Source organism: Corvus hawaiiensis, chromosome 29 (genome assembly GCF_020740725.1).
Source record: "Corvus hawaiiensis isolate bCorHaw1 chromosome 29, bCorHaw1.pri.cur, whole genome shotgun sequence".
NCBI classification, from domain to species: domain Eukaryota; kingdom Metazoa; phylum Chordata; class Aves; order Passeriformes; family Corvidae; genus Corvus; species Corvus hawaiiensis.
The window spans coordinates 3,009,321-3,026,166 of NC_063241.1; the positions used below are offsets into that span (position 1 = coordinate 3,009,321).

Genomic DNA, 16,846 nt, shown 5'->3' on the forward strand with positions numbered 1-16,846 from the left:
TCGAATTCCAAGCTGCCCTTTCCCTGTGGAAAACCTGGGAATGCACAGAGGGGGATTTGGGAGGGCTCGAAATTCCTCCCCCCCCCCCAAAAAAAAAAAAAAAAAAAAAGTGGGATCGGGGCGGGGAGGGAGAAGTTTTTTGGTGCCAGGGAAATTCGATTCCCGTTCCCGTCCGGTGACTCAGGGGGCGGGAGCGGCTCCCGGCTCCCAGAGCGGGATCCCGAAATCCCCCGAATCCCTTCCCGAGCCCGGGAATCCTGTGGGAACACCGACGTGAGCACGGGATTTGTTTGGATAAGCGGCGATGGCAGCCAGGGAAAGGGCTGGAAGTGCAGCCGGCGCTCTGGAAACCGGGAATTCGCGGGCTCGGAGGCTTTGTTTAGGGATAAAACAGGGAATTTTTGGCCTTTAAACCTGGGATTTTTCCTTTTCCCGGTTTTTCCTGGACTTGGCAGAATCCTGGGAGAGTCCAGCCCCTTACCCTGCTTTTCCTACAAGCTCCAGATCGCCTTTTCCACCTTAAATTTGGGCTGTGGCTCGCTCAGATCCATGAAAATTCCATATGGGAAGGAGTGGGGGTGGTCCCTGCTCCCCTGGAAGGATTTAGGGCCTGATCCCTGATTTTCTGCCTCTTTATCCCTGGGGTGTTTTGGGAATTTGGAGCCAGAAACCCCTGGAGAGCAGCGTGGGGGCTTGGGATAAATTCAACTTTCCCCTTTTTCTGGGACTCTTTCCCATTTTTCTGGGATTTTTCCCTCGTTCTCTGGGGTTTTTTCCTGCTTTTCTGGGATTTTTCCTGTTTTTCCCATTTGGGATTTGGAGCTTCTCCCGAGGAAGAACCAGATGGGATTTGAGGAAAATTTCCCAACTCCACAAATAAAATCCCTTTTCCCTTCCTGCTGGAATAATTCCTATTACTTCCTGGGAATAACAAGGGTGATCCTGGAATAGGTGCTGGAAAAGTTGGGAATCCTGGTTTATTTTTGGGATAAAAAAGGTTTTATTTGGATTTAAGGGTTTGTTTTGGTCCTTGATAATCCTGGAATTACCCCAAGCCCTTCCCTGGGGATTTTTGGGACACCCTGTGTTGTTTTCCCGAGGTTTCCCGCCCTAAATCCAGGGAATTTGGGTGGGTTTGGAGCCTTTCCCTGTTTTCTATAGGGGTTTTCCTCATTTTCCTGCTTCCCTCATGCCCAAAATTCCGGGATTTGAGTTGGGAATGCCGAGGCTGAGGGAATTCCTCCCAAAATCCCTCAAAAAAAACCCAGGAGCTGGGAGCAAAATCCCGAATTTTGAGCCTTAAAAAGAGGTGGGAACAGCCAGGAATGTTTTCCCAAATTCCTGGAAATCGGGACAATCCCTGATCCCAATTTATCCAACAGCATCTGAGAGGCTCAAAATAGTTCTGTCAAGTGACTCCAAGCCCGGATTTGGGATACAATTCCCGTTTTTTTCCCTGGGAATGGCTGTGGTTTTCCCAGTCAGGGGTGGTTTTCCCACGGAAAAAAATCCCTTCCCACGAAAAGACCCCAAAATTCCTTTGGATTTTTGGCCTGGAGTTGAAAAATTCAGATGGAAAAAAAAACAAAACCGGGAGCAAATCCATGGAAAATTCTCTGGGAACCAGGGAAAACCGCAGGAGGTTGGGGATTTTTCAACCACCCCCAAACCCCATTTCCTGAATTTTCCCTGGAATTCCCTTCGGGAAGTGGAATCTGCTCCTCCCTCCCCCTTCTCCGCTGGCCTTTGTCCACTCAGGGTTGGAATTCTCCCTCTGCCATCCCTAAAAATCCTTTTTTTTTTGGGATTAATCCCGGTGTTCTCCTCCCTGAGCTGCTTTTCCTGGGATTTGGGCTCCGTCCCAAGGCATTAGGCTGAATCCTTGCCCTTTTTTCCAGCAGTAATTAAACATTCCCTGAATCCCTGCGGATTCCCAGCGCTCCCGGGAACCGACCTGACCCAAATCCGCCCTTTTTTTGGGAAAGAATTGTTGCTATTCCCACAAAGCCGATCCCGATTTTCCTGCTCCATTGGAGCCATCCCAGCTGGAAAAGGGGCTGGGGACCCCCTTTTTTTTTCTGGGAATCGAGGCTGGAAAAGGGATTTTTGGGGGGATTTGTATTCCCCGACTGCCATAAAAATGGAATTTTAAATCCATTTCCATGGAAAAATGGGCGGATTTGGGTTCCTGGAGCTGCTGGGAGCAGGGAGGGGCTGGAATTTTAAATTCTGGAAGTGTTTGGGTGGAAAATCCGGCTGTAAGATCCAGGAATTTCGGGTCCAGACCGAGATTAATTCCCAAATAATCCCTGTTACACCTCCAGGAGATGCTCCTGGAGCCTTTCCCAGTTTTCCCAGGGCTTCCAGGGGTTGGAATTGCCACCAAAAATCCCAGGAAGCGCTGCCGGATGCTCCGGGATTTGTGGGATATTTGTGAATTTTTGGGATATTCCCGTTTTTAAGGTGTTCAGGCAGCAAAAATTTGGGATATTTGGGATGCTCTGGAGAGGAAGCTCGAATTAAATCCATGGAATTTAGGGATGGAAAATCCAGCGGGGATAGGGCTGGAGCTGCCTCTGGATCCCTTAGATCCGGGTTTTTAGAGGATTCCTGGGACTTGGAATTCCTGGAACCCTCCTGGGCTGGGAAAGGGCTGCGGCAGAGCTTTTCCAGGATCTTTTTTTGGAATTTTTTTGGGGGATTGAGGCTCTCTGAGTGTGGATTTTCCTTTCTCTTGGCAGGATCCAACACCTTCAAAAAGTCCCTGACTCCCGAGGTGAGTTCCAGGCTGGGAAAATCCCCAATTCCAGCTTTTCCTGCTCTTTTTCCAAGCTCTAGTTGTTCCCTGGCTGGGAAGATCCCAAATTCCAGCTTTTCCTGCTCCTTTTCCAGCTTTTCCTGCTCCTTTTCCGGGGTTTTCTGCTCCTTTTCCAAACCTGAGTCGTTCCCTGGCTGGGAAAATCCCCAATTCCAGCTTTTCCTGCTCCTTTTCCAAGCTGTAGTTGTTCCTTGGCTGGGAAAATCCCGAATTCCAGCTTTTTCTCCTCCTTTTCCAGCTTTTTCTCCTCCTTTTCCAGCTTTTTCTCCTCCTTTTCCAGTTTTTTCTCCTCCTTTTCCAGAGTTTTGTGGTCCTTTTCCAAACCTGAGTTGTTCCATGGCTGGGAAAATCCCAAATTCCAGCTTTTCCTGCTCCTTTTCCAGCTTTTCCTGCTCCTTTTCCAGCTTTTCCTGCTCCTTTTCCAAGCCTGCCTTGACCCTGAGCAGCTTCCCCTGTGGGAATTCCGGGAATTTGCCTTTCCCAAGGGAATTCCTGCTCCAAACCCCAAATTTATCCTGGAAAACTCCATTTAACAACTCCTGGATGAATCCATGGATTCCTGGGCCGGGAACCACCGGATTGGGATTTGCAACCTTCCCAAAATTCCTCCTGAAACCTTGGAATTACTGTGGGGAAAATCCCAGCCCAGCTTTCCGTGGATTCCAGGAAAAAACCCCAAACTTTTCCAGGTGCTTTTGGGTGGGAAAAATCCTCGGAAAAATTGAATTTCCCCTTTTTTTTTGCTCTTCCCGTTTTCCCTTTTCCCAAGATGCCGGGAGGTTCTGGCCAGCCTGGATCCCAAACCATCCGGAAAGGCCACAGAGGAGTGGATTCCACCGGGGAAACCACCTACAAAAAGGTAAATTCCCGCTTTTCCGCCCCTTTTCCCAAGGAATTCTGCCTGGGATCGCTGTGGGAAGGGGAGGGGGGGATTCCATGGAAATGAAGGGAAAAGGGAATCTTTCGGGGCTTTTCGGCTGCTTTTCCAGAGCCTTTGGGAAGAGGATTTTTAAGCCCCGACTTCCCAGGTTTCTTGGGAACTTCCCAAGGGCACAGAAATTCCTGTGAATCCCACGGAATGGCTGGAGTTTGCTGGGCAAAGAGGGAATTACTTGGGAATTTGTAAATGTGGGGTTTTTTGGGGGTTCTTCCCATTGAATTCCATCCATTCCCATTGAATTCCCATTCCCACTGAATTTCTCCCATTCCCATTGAATTCCCATTTCCATTCCCGCTGCATTCCCATTCCCACTGAATTCCTGCCATTCCCACTGAACTCCATCCATTCCCATTCCTGCTTTCCTGTGTAATTCCCACTGAATTCCCATTGAATTCCTGTTCCCATTCCCACTGAACTCCAGCCCTTCCCACTCCCATTTCCCGCTGTAATTCCCATTCCCAGCCCTTCCCATTCCTGTTTCCCGCTGTAATTCCCATTCCCAGCCCTTCCCATTCCTGTTTCCCCGCTGTAATTCCCATTCCCAGCCCTTCCTGCTCCCATTTCCTGCTGTAATTCCCATTCCCACTCCCGTTTCCGGCTGTAATTCCCATTCCCAGCCCTTCCCACTCCCATTTCCTGCTGTAATTCCCATTCCCATTCCCAGCCCTTCCCACTCCCATTTCCCGCTGTAATTCCCATTCCCAGCCCTTCCCACTCCCATTTCCCGCTGTAATTCCCATTCCCAGCCCTTCCCACTCCCATTTCCCGCTGTAATTCCCTTTCCCAGCCCTTCCCACTCCCATTTCCCGCTGTAATTCCCATTCCCAGCCCTTCCCACTCCCATTTCCTGCTGTAATTCCCATTCCCACTCCCGTTTCCGGGTGTGATTCCCATTCCCAGCCCTTCCCACTCCCGTTTCCCGCTGTAATTCCCATTCCCAGCCCTTCCCGCTCCCATTTCCTGGCTGTAATTCCCATTCCCACTCCCGTTTCCCGCTGTAATTCCCATTCCCAGCCCTTCCCACTCCCATTTCCTGCTGTAATTCCCATTCCCATTCCCAGCCCTTCCCATTCCCATTTCCCGCTGTAATTCCCATTCCCAGCCCTTCCCACTCCCATTTCCCGCTGTAATTCCCATTCCCACTCCCGTTTCCGGGTGTGATTCCCATTCCCAGCCCTTCCCACTCCCATTTCCCCGCTGTAATTCCCTTTCCCAGCCCTTCCCACTCCCATTTCCTGCTGTAATTCCCATTCCCACTCCCGTTTCCGGGTGTGATTCCCATTCCCAGCCCTTCCCACTCCCATTTCCCGCTGTAATTCCCTTTCCCAGCCCTTCCCACTCCCATTTCCCGCTGTAATTCCCATTTCCAGCCCTTCCCACTCCCATTTCCTGCTGTAATTCCCATTCCCACTCCCGTTTCCGGGTGTGATTCCCATTCCCAGCCCTTCCCACTCCCATTTCCCGCTGTAATTCCCATTCCCATTCCCAGCCCTTCCCATTCCCGTTTCCCGCTGTAAGCTCCCATTCCCACTCCTGTTTCCCGCTGTAATTCCCGTTCCCACTCCCCTTTCCGGGTGTGATTCCCGTTCCTGCCGTTCCAGACGACCTCCTCGGCGCTGAAGGGCGCGATCCAGCTGGGAATCACACACACCGTGGGCAGCCTGAGCACCAAGCCCGAGCGGGACGTGCTCATGCAGGACTTCTACGTGGTGGAGAGCATCTTCTTCCCGAGGTTTGCCATTCCCTTTTTTCCTCACCTTTTTTCCCCTTTTTTGCCTTTCTTCCCCCCTTTCTTCCCCCCTTTCTTCCCCCCTTTCTTCCCCCCTTTCTTCCCCCCTTTCTTCCCCCCCTTTCTTCCCCCCTTTCTTCCCCCCTTTCTTCCCCCCTTTCTTCCCCCCTTTCTTCCCCCCTTTCTTCCCCCCCTTTCTTCCCCCCTTTCTTCCCCCCTTTCTTCCCCCCTTTCTTCCCCCCTTTCTTCCCCCCTTTCTTCCCCCCTTTCTTCCCCCCTTTCTTCCCCCCTTTCTTCCCCCCTTTCTTCCCCCCTTTCTTCCCCCCCCCTTTCCTCGCCATCCCTTCCCCTTCCTTTTCCCCCATTCCCTCCTCCCCATGGGGCTGCTCCAGGTTGGATCCCTCTGGAAATCCCAATCCCGCTCCTCTGTGCCCCGCAGCGAGGGCAGCAGCCTGATCCCCCCAGCCTCTCCCCTTCCCCTCCTCTCCCTGGGGCTGGAATCACCCACCCAGGGCCGCTTTGGGGCCGCATTCCCTATGGAAAACCCCAATCCCGCTCCTCTGTGTCCGCGCAGCGAGGGCAGCAACCTGACCCCCGCCCACCACTACAACGATTTCCGCTTCAAGACCTACGCGCCCCGTGGCTTTCCGCTACTTCCGGGAGCTCTTCGGGATCCGCCCGGACGATTACCTGGTGAGTGGGAGCGCCAGCCTTCCCCGGCGTTCCTCTCCCTTCCTTCCCCGGCGTTCCTTCCTTCCTTCCGTCCCCGGCGTTCCTTCCTTCCTTCCGTCCCCGGCGTTCCTTCCTTCCTTCCGTCCCCGGCGTTCCTTCCTTCCTTCCGTCCCCGGCGTTCCTTCCTTCCGTCCCCGGCGTTCCTTCCCTTTGCCCTTCGCCCGTCCCTTTTCCCATTTTTCCCTCCTTCCTTTCCCTCCTTCCTTTCCCTCCTTCCTTTCCCTCCTTCCTTTCCCTCCTTCCTTTCCCTCCTTCCTTTCCCTCCTTCCTTTCCCTCCTTCTCCTCCTTCCCCCCCCTTTTTTTTCCCCCCTCTCCCTCCCCCCCTTTTCTCCTGTTTTTTTCCCATTTTTTCCCCATTTCCTTTCTCTCCTCCCTTTTCCCTCCCTTTCCCACATTTCAGGATGCCTCTTCCCACTTTTCCTTCCCATTTTTCACCTTTCCCATGAATATTTCTCCTCATGGTTCCACCCCACAAAATCCCGCTGCCCTTCCCCGCTCCCGCCGTTTTCCCCGCTAATTCTTAATGCGAACCAACATTCCCGATGAAATTCCAGCTGCTCTTCCCACTTTTCCCCCTCAGTATTCCCTGTGCAACGACCCCCTGATCGAGCTCTCCAACTCCGGCGCCAGCGGTTCCCTGTTCTACGTCTCCAGCGACGACGAGTTCATCATCAAAACCGTGCAGCACAAGGAGGCCGAGTTCCTGCAGAAGCTGCTGCCCGGCTATTACATGGTGAGCCCGGGATTCCGGGAATTCCCAGCCTTGGGAAGCGCCTGGAATGGGGGAAGGATGAAAAAGCCCCGTGCGAATCCCCGAAAATCTGTGGAGTCATCGGGATCGTGGCCAGGGCAGCTCCCCCTGTGCCAGGGGGCTCCTGGGCGCTCCCAGGGATGGGGAATCCATGGAACCACCTGGGCCAGGGAAGGATTTATCCCTGAAATCCAATCTGAGCCAGCTCATGGAATCCTGGAATCCCTTCCCTGTGCCCTTTCCCCCGAGTTTGCCCCATTCCCAATCCCAAACAATTGGATGGATTTTCGTGGCATTCTCATGTTTTGTCCCTGATTTTGACCCATTCCTAACCCCATTTCCACATAAAAGCCCCCCAGTCCAAAACAACCAGCGGGATTTTGGTGCTATTCCTGCCTTTTATCCCAGATTTTGACCCATTCCCGACCCCAAAATCCCAAAACCCGGAGAGATTTTGACGTTATACCCATGTTTCATCCCTGATTTTCACCCATCCCCACCCCAAAACTCCATAAAAAAACCCTCAAAAAACCCATAGAAAACCCCCAACCCCACAGGAATCCTAACCCTATTCCCACATTTTCCCCCGCTGCAGAACCTGAACCAAAACCCCCGGACTCTCCTTCCCAAATTTTACGGGCTGTACTGCGTCCAGGCCGGGGGCAAGAACATCCGGATCGTGGTGATGAACAACCTCCTGCCCCGCTCCGTGCGGATGCACCTCAAGTACGACCTCAAGGGCTCCACCTACAAACGCCGGGCGTCCCAAAAGGAGCGGGAAAAGGTTTTCCCCACCTTCAAGGACTTGGATTTCATGCAGGATATTCCCGACGGCCTTTTCCTGGACTCGGATATGTACAACGCTCTCTGTAAGACGCTGCAGAGGGATTGTTTGGTGAGTTTTTCCCCGGGGGTTTTTCTTTTGTGGGAAAATTTGGGGGTGTTGTGCCATTTTTCCTGATTTTTTCGTGGTTTTTTTGTGGGAAAAGTGGGGGTGTTCCACTCTTTTTCCTGATTTTTTTGGTGTTTTTTGTGGGAAAAGTGGGGGTGTTCCACTCTCTTTCCTGATTTTTTGTGGGAAAAGTGGGGGTGTTCCACTCTTCTTCCTGATTTTTTTCGTGTTTTTTCGTGGGAAAAGTGGGGGTGTTCCACTTTTTTTCCTGATTTTTTTGTAGGTTTTTCTGTGGGAAAAAGTGGGGGTGTTCCACTCTTTTTCCTGATTTTGGGGTTTTTTTTGTGGGAAAAGTGGGGGTGTTCCACTCTTTTTCCTGATTTTGGGGTTTTTTTTGTGGGAAAAGTGGGGGTGTTCCACTCTTTTTCCTGATTTTGGGGTTTTTTTTGTGGAAAAAGTGGGGGTGTTCCACTCTCTTCCTGATTTTTTGTGGGAAAAGTGGGGGTGTTCCACTCTTTTTCCTGATTTTTTTGGTTTTTTTGTGGAAAAGTGGGGGTGTTCCACTCTCTTTTCTGATTTTTTTCGTGGTTTTTTTTGTGGGAAAATTGTTGGTGTTCCACTCTCTTCCTGATTTTTTGTGGGAAAAGTGGGGGTGTTCCACTCTTTTTCCTGATTTTTTTGGTTTTTTTGTGGGAAAAGTGGGGGTGTTCCACTCTTTTTCCTGATTTTTTTGGTTTTTTTTGTGGGAAAAGTGGGGGTGTTCCACTCTTTTTCCTGATTTTGTGGTTTTTTTGTGGGAAAAGTGGGGGTGTTCCACTCTTCTTCCTGATTTTTTCGTGTTTTTTGTGGGAAAAGTGGGGGTGTTCCACTCTTTTTCCTGATTTTGTGGGGTTTTTTGTGGGAAAAGTGGGGGTGTTCCACTCTTCTTCCTGATTTTTTCGTGTTTTTTGTGGGAAAATTGTTGGTGTTCCACTCTCTTTCCTGATTTTTGGTGGGAAAAGTGGGGGTGTTCCACTCTTTTTCCTGATTTTTTTGGTTTTTTTGTGGGAAAAGTGTGGATGTTCCACTCTTTTTCCTGATTTTGTGGTTTTTTTGTGGGAAAAGTGGGGGTGTTCCACTCTTTTTCCTGATTTTTTGGTGTTTTTTTCTGGAAAAATTGTTGGTGTTTTGCCCTTTTTCCTGATTTTTTTGGTTTTTTTGTGGAAAAGTGGGGGTGTTCCACTCTTCTTCCTGATTTTTTTCGTGTTTTTTGTGGAAAAAGTGGGGGTGTTCCACTCTTTTTCCTGTTTTTTTGTGGAAAAAGTGTGGGCGTTCCACTTTTTTTCCTGATTTTTTTGTAGGTTTTTCTGTGGGAAAAAGTGGGGGTGTTCCACTCTTTTTCCTGATTTTGGGGTTTTTTTTGTGGGAAAAGTGGGGGTGTTCCACTCTTTTTCCTGATTTTGGGGTTTTTTTTGTGGGAAAAGTGGGGGTGTTCCACTCTTTTTCCTGATTTTGGGGTTTTTTTTGTGGGAAAAGTGGGGGTGTTCCACTCTTTTTCCTGATTTTGGGGTTTTTTTTGTGGGAAAAGTGGGGGTGTTCCACTCTTTTTCGTGTTTTTTGTGGGAAAAGTGGGGGTGTTCCACTCTTTTTCCTGATTTTTTTGGTTTTTTTGTGGAAAAGTGGGGGTGTTCCACTCTCTTTTCTGATTTTTTTCGTGGTTTTTTTTGTGGGAAAATTGTTGGTGTTCCACTCTTTTTCCTGATTTTTTCGTGTTTTTTTGTGGGAAAAGTGGGGGTGTTCCACTCTTTTTCCTGATTTTTTTGGTTTTTTTGTGGGAAAAGTGGGGGTGTTCCACTCTTCTTCCTGATTTTTTCGTGTTTTTTGTGGGAAAATTGTTGGTGTTCCACTCTCTTTCCTGATTTTTTGTGGGAAAAGTGGGGGTGTTCCACTCTTTTTCCTGATTTTTTTGGTTTTTTTGTGGGAAAAGTGTGGGTGTTCCACTCTTTTTCCTGATTTTGTGGTTTTTTTGTGGGAAAAGTGGGGGTGTTCCACTCTTTTTCCTGATTTTTTGGTGTTTTTTCTGGAAAAATTGTTGGTGTTTTGCCCTTTTTCCTGATTTTTTTGGTTTTTTTGTGGAAAAGTGGGGGTGTTCCACTCTTCTTCCTGATTTTTTTCGTGTTTTTTGTGGAAAAAGTGGGGGTGTTCCACTCTTTTTCCTGTTTTTTTGTGGAAAAAGTGTGGGCGTTCCACTTTTTTTCCTGATTTTTTTGTAGGTTTTTCTGTGGGAAAAAGTGGGGGTGTTCCACTCTCTTTCCTGATTTTTTTCGTGGCTTTTTTGTGGGAAAAGTGGGGGTGTTCCACTCTTTTTCCTGATTTTTTGGTGGGAAAAGTGGGGGTGTTCCACTCTCTTTCCTGATTTTTTTCAGGTTTTTTTGTGGAAAAAGTGGGGGCATTCTACTCTTTTTCCTGATTTTGGGGGGTTTTTTGGTGGGAAAAGTGGGGGTGTTCCACTCTTTTTCGTGTTTTTTGTGGGAAAAGTGGGGGTGTTCCACTCTTTTTCCTGGTTTTTTTTGTGGGAAAAGTGTGGGTGTTCCACTCTTTTTCCTGATTTTGGGGGGTTTTTTGTGGAAAAAGTGGGGGTGTTCCACTCTCTTTTCTGATTTTTTTGTGGTTTTTTTGTGGGAAAAGTGGGGGTGTTCCACTCTTCTTCCCGATTTTTTGGTTTTTTTGTGGGAAAAGTGGGGGTGTTCCATTCTTTTTCCTGATGTTTTCAGATTTTTTCTGGAAGAACTGGGGGTATTCTGCCCTTTTTCTTGACTTTTTTCCAGGGTTTTCCTGGGAAAAATTGTTGGTGTTCTGCCCTTTTTCCTTTTTTTTCGTGGAAAAATGGTGGATGTTCCAGTCTTTTTCCTGATTCTTTTAGGGGCTTTTTTGTGAGAAAATGGTGGGTGTTCCGCCCTTTTTCTGGATTTTTTTGTGGAAAAATTGTAGGCGTTCTGCCCTTTTTCTTGGTTTTTTGTGAAAAAATACTGAAGGTTCTGCCCCTTTTCCTGATTCTTGGGGGTTTTTTGTGGAAAAAACGGTGGGTGTTTGACCCTTGGGAGTGGTTGAGTTGGAAAACTTGGGAATTTTGAGGGGTTTTGGGTGAGGACAGGAGCTGGATCCCAGGTTTTTTCAGTATTTTTAGGATTAAGCCCCCAGAGGTGGAGGAAGGATCCTCTCAACTCTGGAGCAGAGCAAAATCCAGGGAATTCTGGGCTGAATCCAGCTCAGATTGGGTCAGAATTGGTCAAAATCCTCTCCTTGGGTTGAAAACCGTGTCACGTTCCATGGAAAACGCTGCAGAGGGATTGTGCGGTGACTTTCCCCCGGCCTTTTGGGGGGATTCTTGTGGCAAAACGCTTCCTTGGCAGCCGTGGAGTTGGAAAAGCTGGGAATTCCGGGGGCGCTCCGTGCCAAAAGCAGGAGGCACATCCCATTTCCTGAGCGTTTCCAGCAGCTCCCCCCCTTGGCAAACCCAACTCCCCTGTGCAAACCCGCCCTCCCCGCGGCCAAATTCCCACCTCTGTGCCCGTCCCAGGTTCTCCAGAGCTTCAAGATCATGGATTACAGCCTGCTGGTGGCCATCCACAACCTGGACCAGGCGCAGCGGGAGCGCGCGCGGCCGGCAACGGCGGCTGGGACGGCCGGGGGCGGCCGGCGGCGCAGAGAGCGCTCTACTCCACGGCCATGGAGTCCATCCAGGGAGAGGCCCGCCGCGGCGGCACCATCGAGACCGACGACCAGTGAGATGCTGGGGCTGGCTGGGAGGCACTGGGAGGCACTGGGAGGCACTGGGGGTTGAGGATTTCTGGGATTGGGAGCTCCACAGCCGTGGAATCCATTGAGACCGATGACCAGTGAGATCCTGGGGCTTACTGGGAGTCAACTGGGGTTGAGGATTTCTGGGATTGGGATCAGGATTTGGGAACTCCGCAACCATGGAATCCGTTGAGACCGATGACCAGTGAGTCACTGGGAGTCACTGGGAGTCACTGGGGTTGAGAATTTCTGGGTTTGGGAACTCCACAGCCGTGGAATCCATCGAGACTGATGCCCAGTGAGATCCTGGGCCTTACTGGGAGTCACTGGGGTTGAGGATTTCTGGGATTGGGATCAGGATTTGGGAGCTCCACAGCTGTGGAATCCGTTGAGACCGATGCCCAGTGAGATCCTGGGGCTTACTGGGAGTCACTGGGAGTCACTGGGGTTGAGGATTTCTGGAATTGGGATCAGGATTTGGGAGCTCCACAGCCGTGGAATCCATCGAGACCAATGACCAGTGAGATCCTGGGCCTTACTGGGAGTCACTGGGGTTGAGGATTTCTGGGATTGGGATCAGGATTTGGGAACTCCACAGCCGTGGAATCCATCGAGACTGATGCCCAGTGAGATCCTGGGCCTTACTGGGAGTCACTGGGGTTGAGGATTTCTGGGATTGGGATCAGGATTTGGGAGCTCCACAGCTGTGGAATCCGTTGAGACCGATGCCCAGTGAGATCCTGGGGCTTACTGGGAGTCACTGGGAGTCACTGGGGTTGAGGATTTCTGGGATTGGGATCGGGATTTGGGAGCTCCACAGCCGTGGAATCCATCGAGACCGATGACCAGTGAGATCCTGGGGCTGACTGGGAGTCACTGGGATCACTGGGAGTCACTGGGAGTCACTGGGGTTGAGGATTTCTGGGATTGGGAACTCCACGGCCATGGAATCCATCGAGACCGATGACCAGTGAGATGCTGGGGCTGACTGGGAGTCACTGGGAGTCACTGGGAGTCACTGGGGTTGAGGATTTCTGGAATTGGGATCAGGATTTGGGAGCTCCACAGCCGTGGAATCCATCGAGACCGATGACCAGTGAGATCCTGGGCCTTACTGGGAGTCACTGGGGTTGAAGATTTCTGGGATTGGGATCAGGATTTGGGAGCTCCACAGCTGTGGAATCCGTTGAGACCGATGCCCAGTGAGATCCTGGGGCTGACTGGGAGTCACTGGGATCACTGGGAGTCACTGGGGTTGAGGATTTCTGGGATTGGGAGCTCCACGGCCATGGAATCCATCGAGACCGATGACCAGTGAGATGCTGGGGCTGACTGGGAGTCACTGGGAGTCACTGGGAGTCACTGGGGTTGAGGATTTCTGGAATTGGGATCAGGATTTGGGAGCTCCACAGCCGTGGAATCCATCGAGACCGATGACCAGTGAGATCCTGGGGCTGACTGGGAGTCACTGGGATCACTGGGAGTCACTGGGAGTCACTGGGGTTGAGGATTTCTGGGATTGGGAGCTCCACGGCCATGGAATCCATCGAGACCGATGACCAGTGAGATGCTGGGGCTGACTGGGAGTCACTGGGAGTCACTGGGGTTGGGGATTTCTGGGATTGGGAGCTCCACAGCCGTGGAATCCATCAACACCACTGACCAGTGAGATCCTGGGGTTTACTGGGATTCCTGGGAAGCTGGAAGGGCTTTGCCAGCCCTGGGAAGGGTCCTGGTGTTCATCCCGATTTTTATTAAGGTTCCTTTCCATCCCAAACCTTTCCAGGATTCCCTGGGCGGGGTCAGGTGGGGTTTTAGGGGGAAATGCAGGGCCCTGGCCAGGCTGTTCCGTGGATTCCCCGGAGCCCCCCGGGATGCTGGGAGCTGCTCCCTGCCCTGGATGGGATCCTGTGGATCCGCTCCCTGCCCCCGCTCCCTGCCCCCGCTCCCTGCCCCCGCTCCCTGCCCCCGCTCCCTGCCCCCATTCCTGATCCCATTCCCTGCCCCCATTCCCTGCCCCCATTCCCTGCCCCCATTCCCTGCCCCCATTCCCTGCCCCCATTCCCTGCCCCCATTCCCTGCCCCCATTCCCTGATCCCATTCCTGATCCCATTCCCTGCCCCCATTCCCTGCCCCCATTCCCTGCCCCCATTCCCTGCCCCCATTCCTGCCCCCATTCCCTGCCCCCATTCCCTGATCCCATTCCCTGATCCCATTCCCTGATCCCATTCCCTGCCCCCATTCCCTGCCCCCATTCCCTGATCTCATTCCCTGATCCCATTCCCTGATCCCATTCCCTGATCCCATTCCCTGCCCCCATTCCTGATCCCATTCCTGATCCCATTCCCTGCCCCCATTCCCTGATCCCATTCCCTGATCCCATTCCCTGACCCCATTCCCTGATCCCATTCCCTGCCCCCATTCCCTGCCCCCATTCCCTGCCCCCATTCCCTGCCCCCATTCCTGATCCCATTCCTGATCCCATTCCCTGCCCCCATTCCTGATCCCATTCCCTGATCCCATTCCCTGATCCCATTCCCTGATCCCATTCCTGATCCCATTCCCTGCCCCCATGCCCTGCCCCCATTCCCTGCCCCCATTCCCTGCCCCCATTCCTGATCCCATTCCTGATCCCATTCCTGATCCCATTCCCTGATCCCATTCCTGATCCCATTCCCTGCCCCCATTCCCTGCCCCCATTCCTGATCCCATTCCCTGCCCCCATTCCCTGATCCCATTCCCTGCCCCCATTCCCTGCCCCCATTCCTGCCCCCATTCCCGATCCCATTCCCTGATCCCATTCCCTGCCCCCATTCCCTGATCCCATTCCTGCCCCCATTCCCTGCCCCCATTCCCTGATCCCATTCCCGATCCCATTCCCTGATCCCATTCCCTGCCCCCATTCCCTGATCCCATTCCTGCCCCCCATTCCCTGCCCCCATTCCTGATCCCATTCCCTGATCCCATTCCCTGCCCCCATTCCCTGCCCCCATTCCTGATCCCATTCCTGATCCCATTCCCTGATCCCATTCCCTGATCCCATTCCCTGCCCCCATTCCCTGCCCCCATTCCTGATCCCATTCCTGATCCCATTCCCTGATCCCATTCCCTGATCCCATTCCCTGCCCCCATTCCCTGCCCCCATTCCTGATCCCATTCCCTGATCCCATTCCCTGATCCCATTCCCTGATCCCATTCCCTGCCCCCATTCCCTGCCCCCATTCCTGATCCCATTCCCTGCCCCCATTCCTGATCCCATTCCCTGCCCCCATTCCCTGATCCCATTCCTGATCCCATTCCTGATCCCATTCCCTGATCCCATTCCCTGATCCCATTCTCTGCCCCCATTCCCTGCCCCCATTCCCTGCCCCCATTCCCTGATCCCATTCCCTGATCCCATTCCCTGATCCCATTCCCTGCCCCCATTCCCTTTTCCCAGGATGGGCGGGATTCCCGCCAGGAATTCCCGCGGGGAGCGGCTGCTGCTCTACATCGGCATCATCGACGTCCTGCAGTCCTACAGGTCATTAATTGCTTATTAATTAACCCGTTCCTTCCCGGATCCCTCCTTTCCTGAGCCTTTGGATCCCCCCTGCATCCGGAATTTCCACCATTGGCTTCTCCCGGGGGTTTTTTTTGGGATTGACTCCCAAAAATCCACCTAAGAAACCTTTTCTTCTTCTTTTATTGATAATTTTTGTATTCCTTTCATTGTTTATTTTAAAAGTTATTTGATGGAATGATTTTATTTCATTCATTATTTTGATTGAATTATTTTATTTCATTAATTATTTTCTTTCATTAATTAATTAAATTCTTTATTTATCTCAGTATCTTATTTATCCAGTTCTTTTATTTATGGAATTATTTGTTTGCTGATTTCTTTTATTAATTGCTGTTTTATTTTTTAACTCTTTCATTTACTTGTTTATTTTTTAATTTCATTTCTTTCATTATATTCATTTGATTCATTTCGTTCATTTATTTATCCAATTACTTTATTGCATTAGTTCATTTATTTAATTCTTTCTTTCTTTATATAATTATTTACTTACTCAATTTCTTTATTTCATTATTTTTGCATCAGTATCGTTGTTATTCATCATTATTTCCCATTTTTTCATTCTTTTATTTCATTAATTTCATTTATTTCGTTATTTCATTTATTTCATTCTTTATTTTGTTTATTTCATTCTTTTATTTATTTACTGATTTATTTGATTCTTTTATTTCATTCTTTTATTTATTTAATTCCGTTTATGAATTTAGTTGTTATTAATTTGTGTCATTTGTTTTATTTAGTTCATTTATTTCATCCTCTTATTTATTCTATTCTTTGTTTTATTTCATAATTTTATTTATTTTCTTTATTTATTTGATATAAGGTTTTATATTTTTTTATCTATTTTGTTTAATTTATTTATTTATTTCATCCTTTTATGGATCTAATCCTTTCCTTTAATTATTTAATGAGTTCTTCTAATGATTTCGTTAATTACGCCCTGATTTCATTTCTCTCGTTTCCTCAATTCCCTCATTTCCTGAACACTTCCATGGATTCCATGATTTTCTCCCGATTTTCTGGCATTTTGGGGCTCAACCCCTTGGATTTGCCCGGATTTCCTTCCCATTCCCAGAAAACGTTGGGAATTGAACACAATTAACCCTTTGGAAGCCTCGAATTGGGAAAAAAAAATCTGGGAAAAACGGGAGAAGGGGAAAAATCCAAAGCCTGGGAATTGGGTGGGAATTTCCTGGGAATTCCCTGGGAATTCCTCCTGCGCTCCCTCCCCGCAGGTTCGTGAAGAAGCTGGAGCACTCCTGGAAGGCCCTGGTGCACGACGGGGTGAGTGGGAATGGGAATTTCCATGGAAAAATGGCATCTCCTGGGGAAAAAAAACGGGATTTCTTTAAGGAAAAAGGGAGTTTTTAAAGGGGGAAAAGGGACTTTTTTTAGGGAAAATGCTCTTTTTTAAGGAAAAATTGCCCATTTTTGTGGAAAACCCTCAAGTTTTAAGGTTTTCCCCTGAATTCCCAGGATTTCTCCCCAAATTCCTGGGATTTCTCCCCAAATTCCTGGGATTCCTCCCAAAAACTGCCATTCCCATCGATTTTCCCCTGAATTCCCAGGATTTCTACCCAAATTCCTGGGATTCCTCCCCAAAAAACGCTTTTTCCCATCGATTTTTCCCCTGGATTCCCA

General features: G+C 49.9%; 1 protein-coding gene across 1 annotated transcript in view; it reads left to right on the forward strand.

Annotated features, from left to right (window-relative positions):
- The first annotated feature begins 2,688 nt into the window (after positions 1 to 2,688).
- The window catches only part of LOC125318069 (putative PIP5K1A and PSMD4-like protein), a 39,049-nt gene continuing 24,891 nt past the window's right edge, over positions 2,689 to 16,846 (forward strand). Inside the window, 11 exon segments of the mRNA XM_048288429.1 lie at positions 2,689 to 2,776; positions 3,588 to 3,677; positions 5,360 to 5,490; positions 6,062 to 6,122; positions 6,124 to 6,180; positions 6,801 to 6,953; positions 7,567 to 7,866; positions 11,423 to 11,525; positions 11,528 to 11,627; positions 15,083 to 15,166; positions 16,441 to 16,489. Coding sequence (XP_048144386.1) covers positions 3,588 to 3,677; positions 5,360 to 5,490; positions 6,062 to 6,122; positions 6,124 to 6,180; positions 6,801 to 6,953; positions 7,567 to 7,866; positions 11,423 to 11,525; positions 11,528 to 11,627; positions 15,083 to 15,166; positions 16,441 to 16,489 — 1,128 coding nt within the window. The 5' untranslated portion in view covers positions 2,689 to 2,776.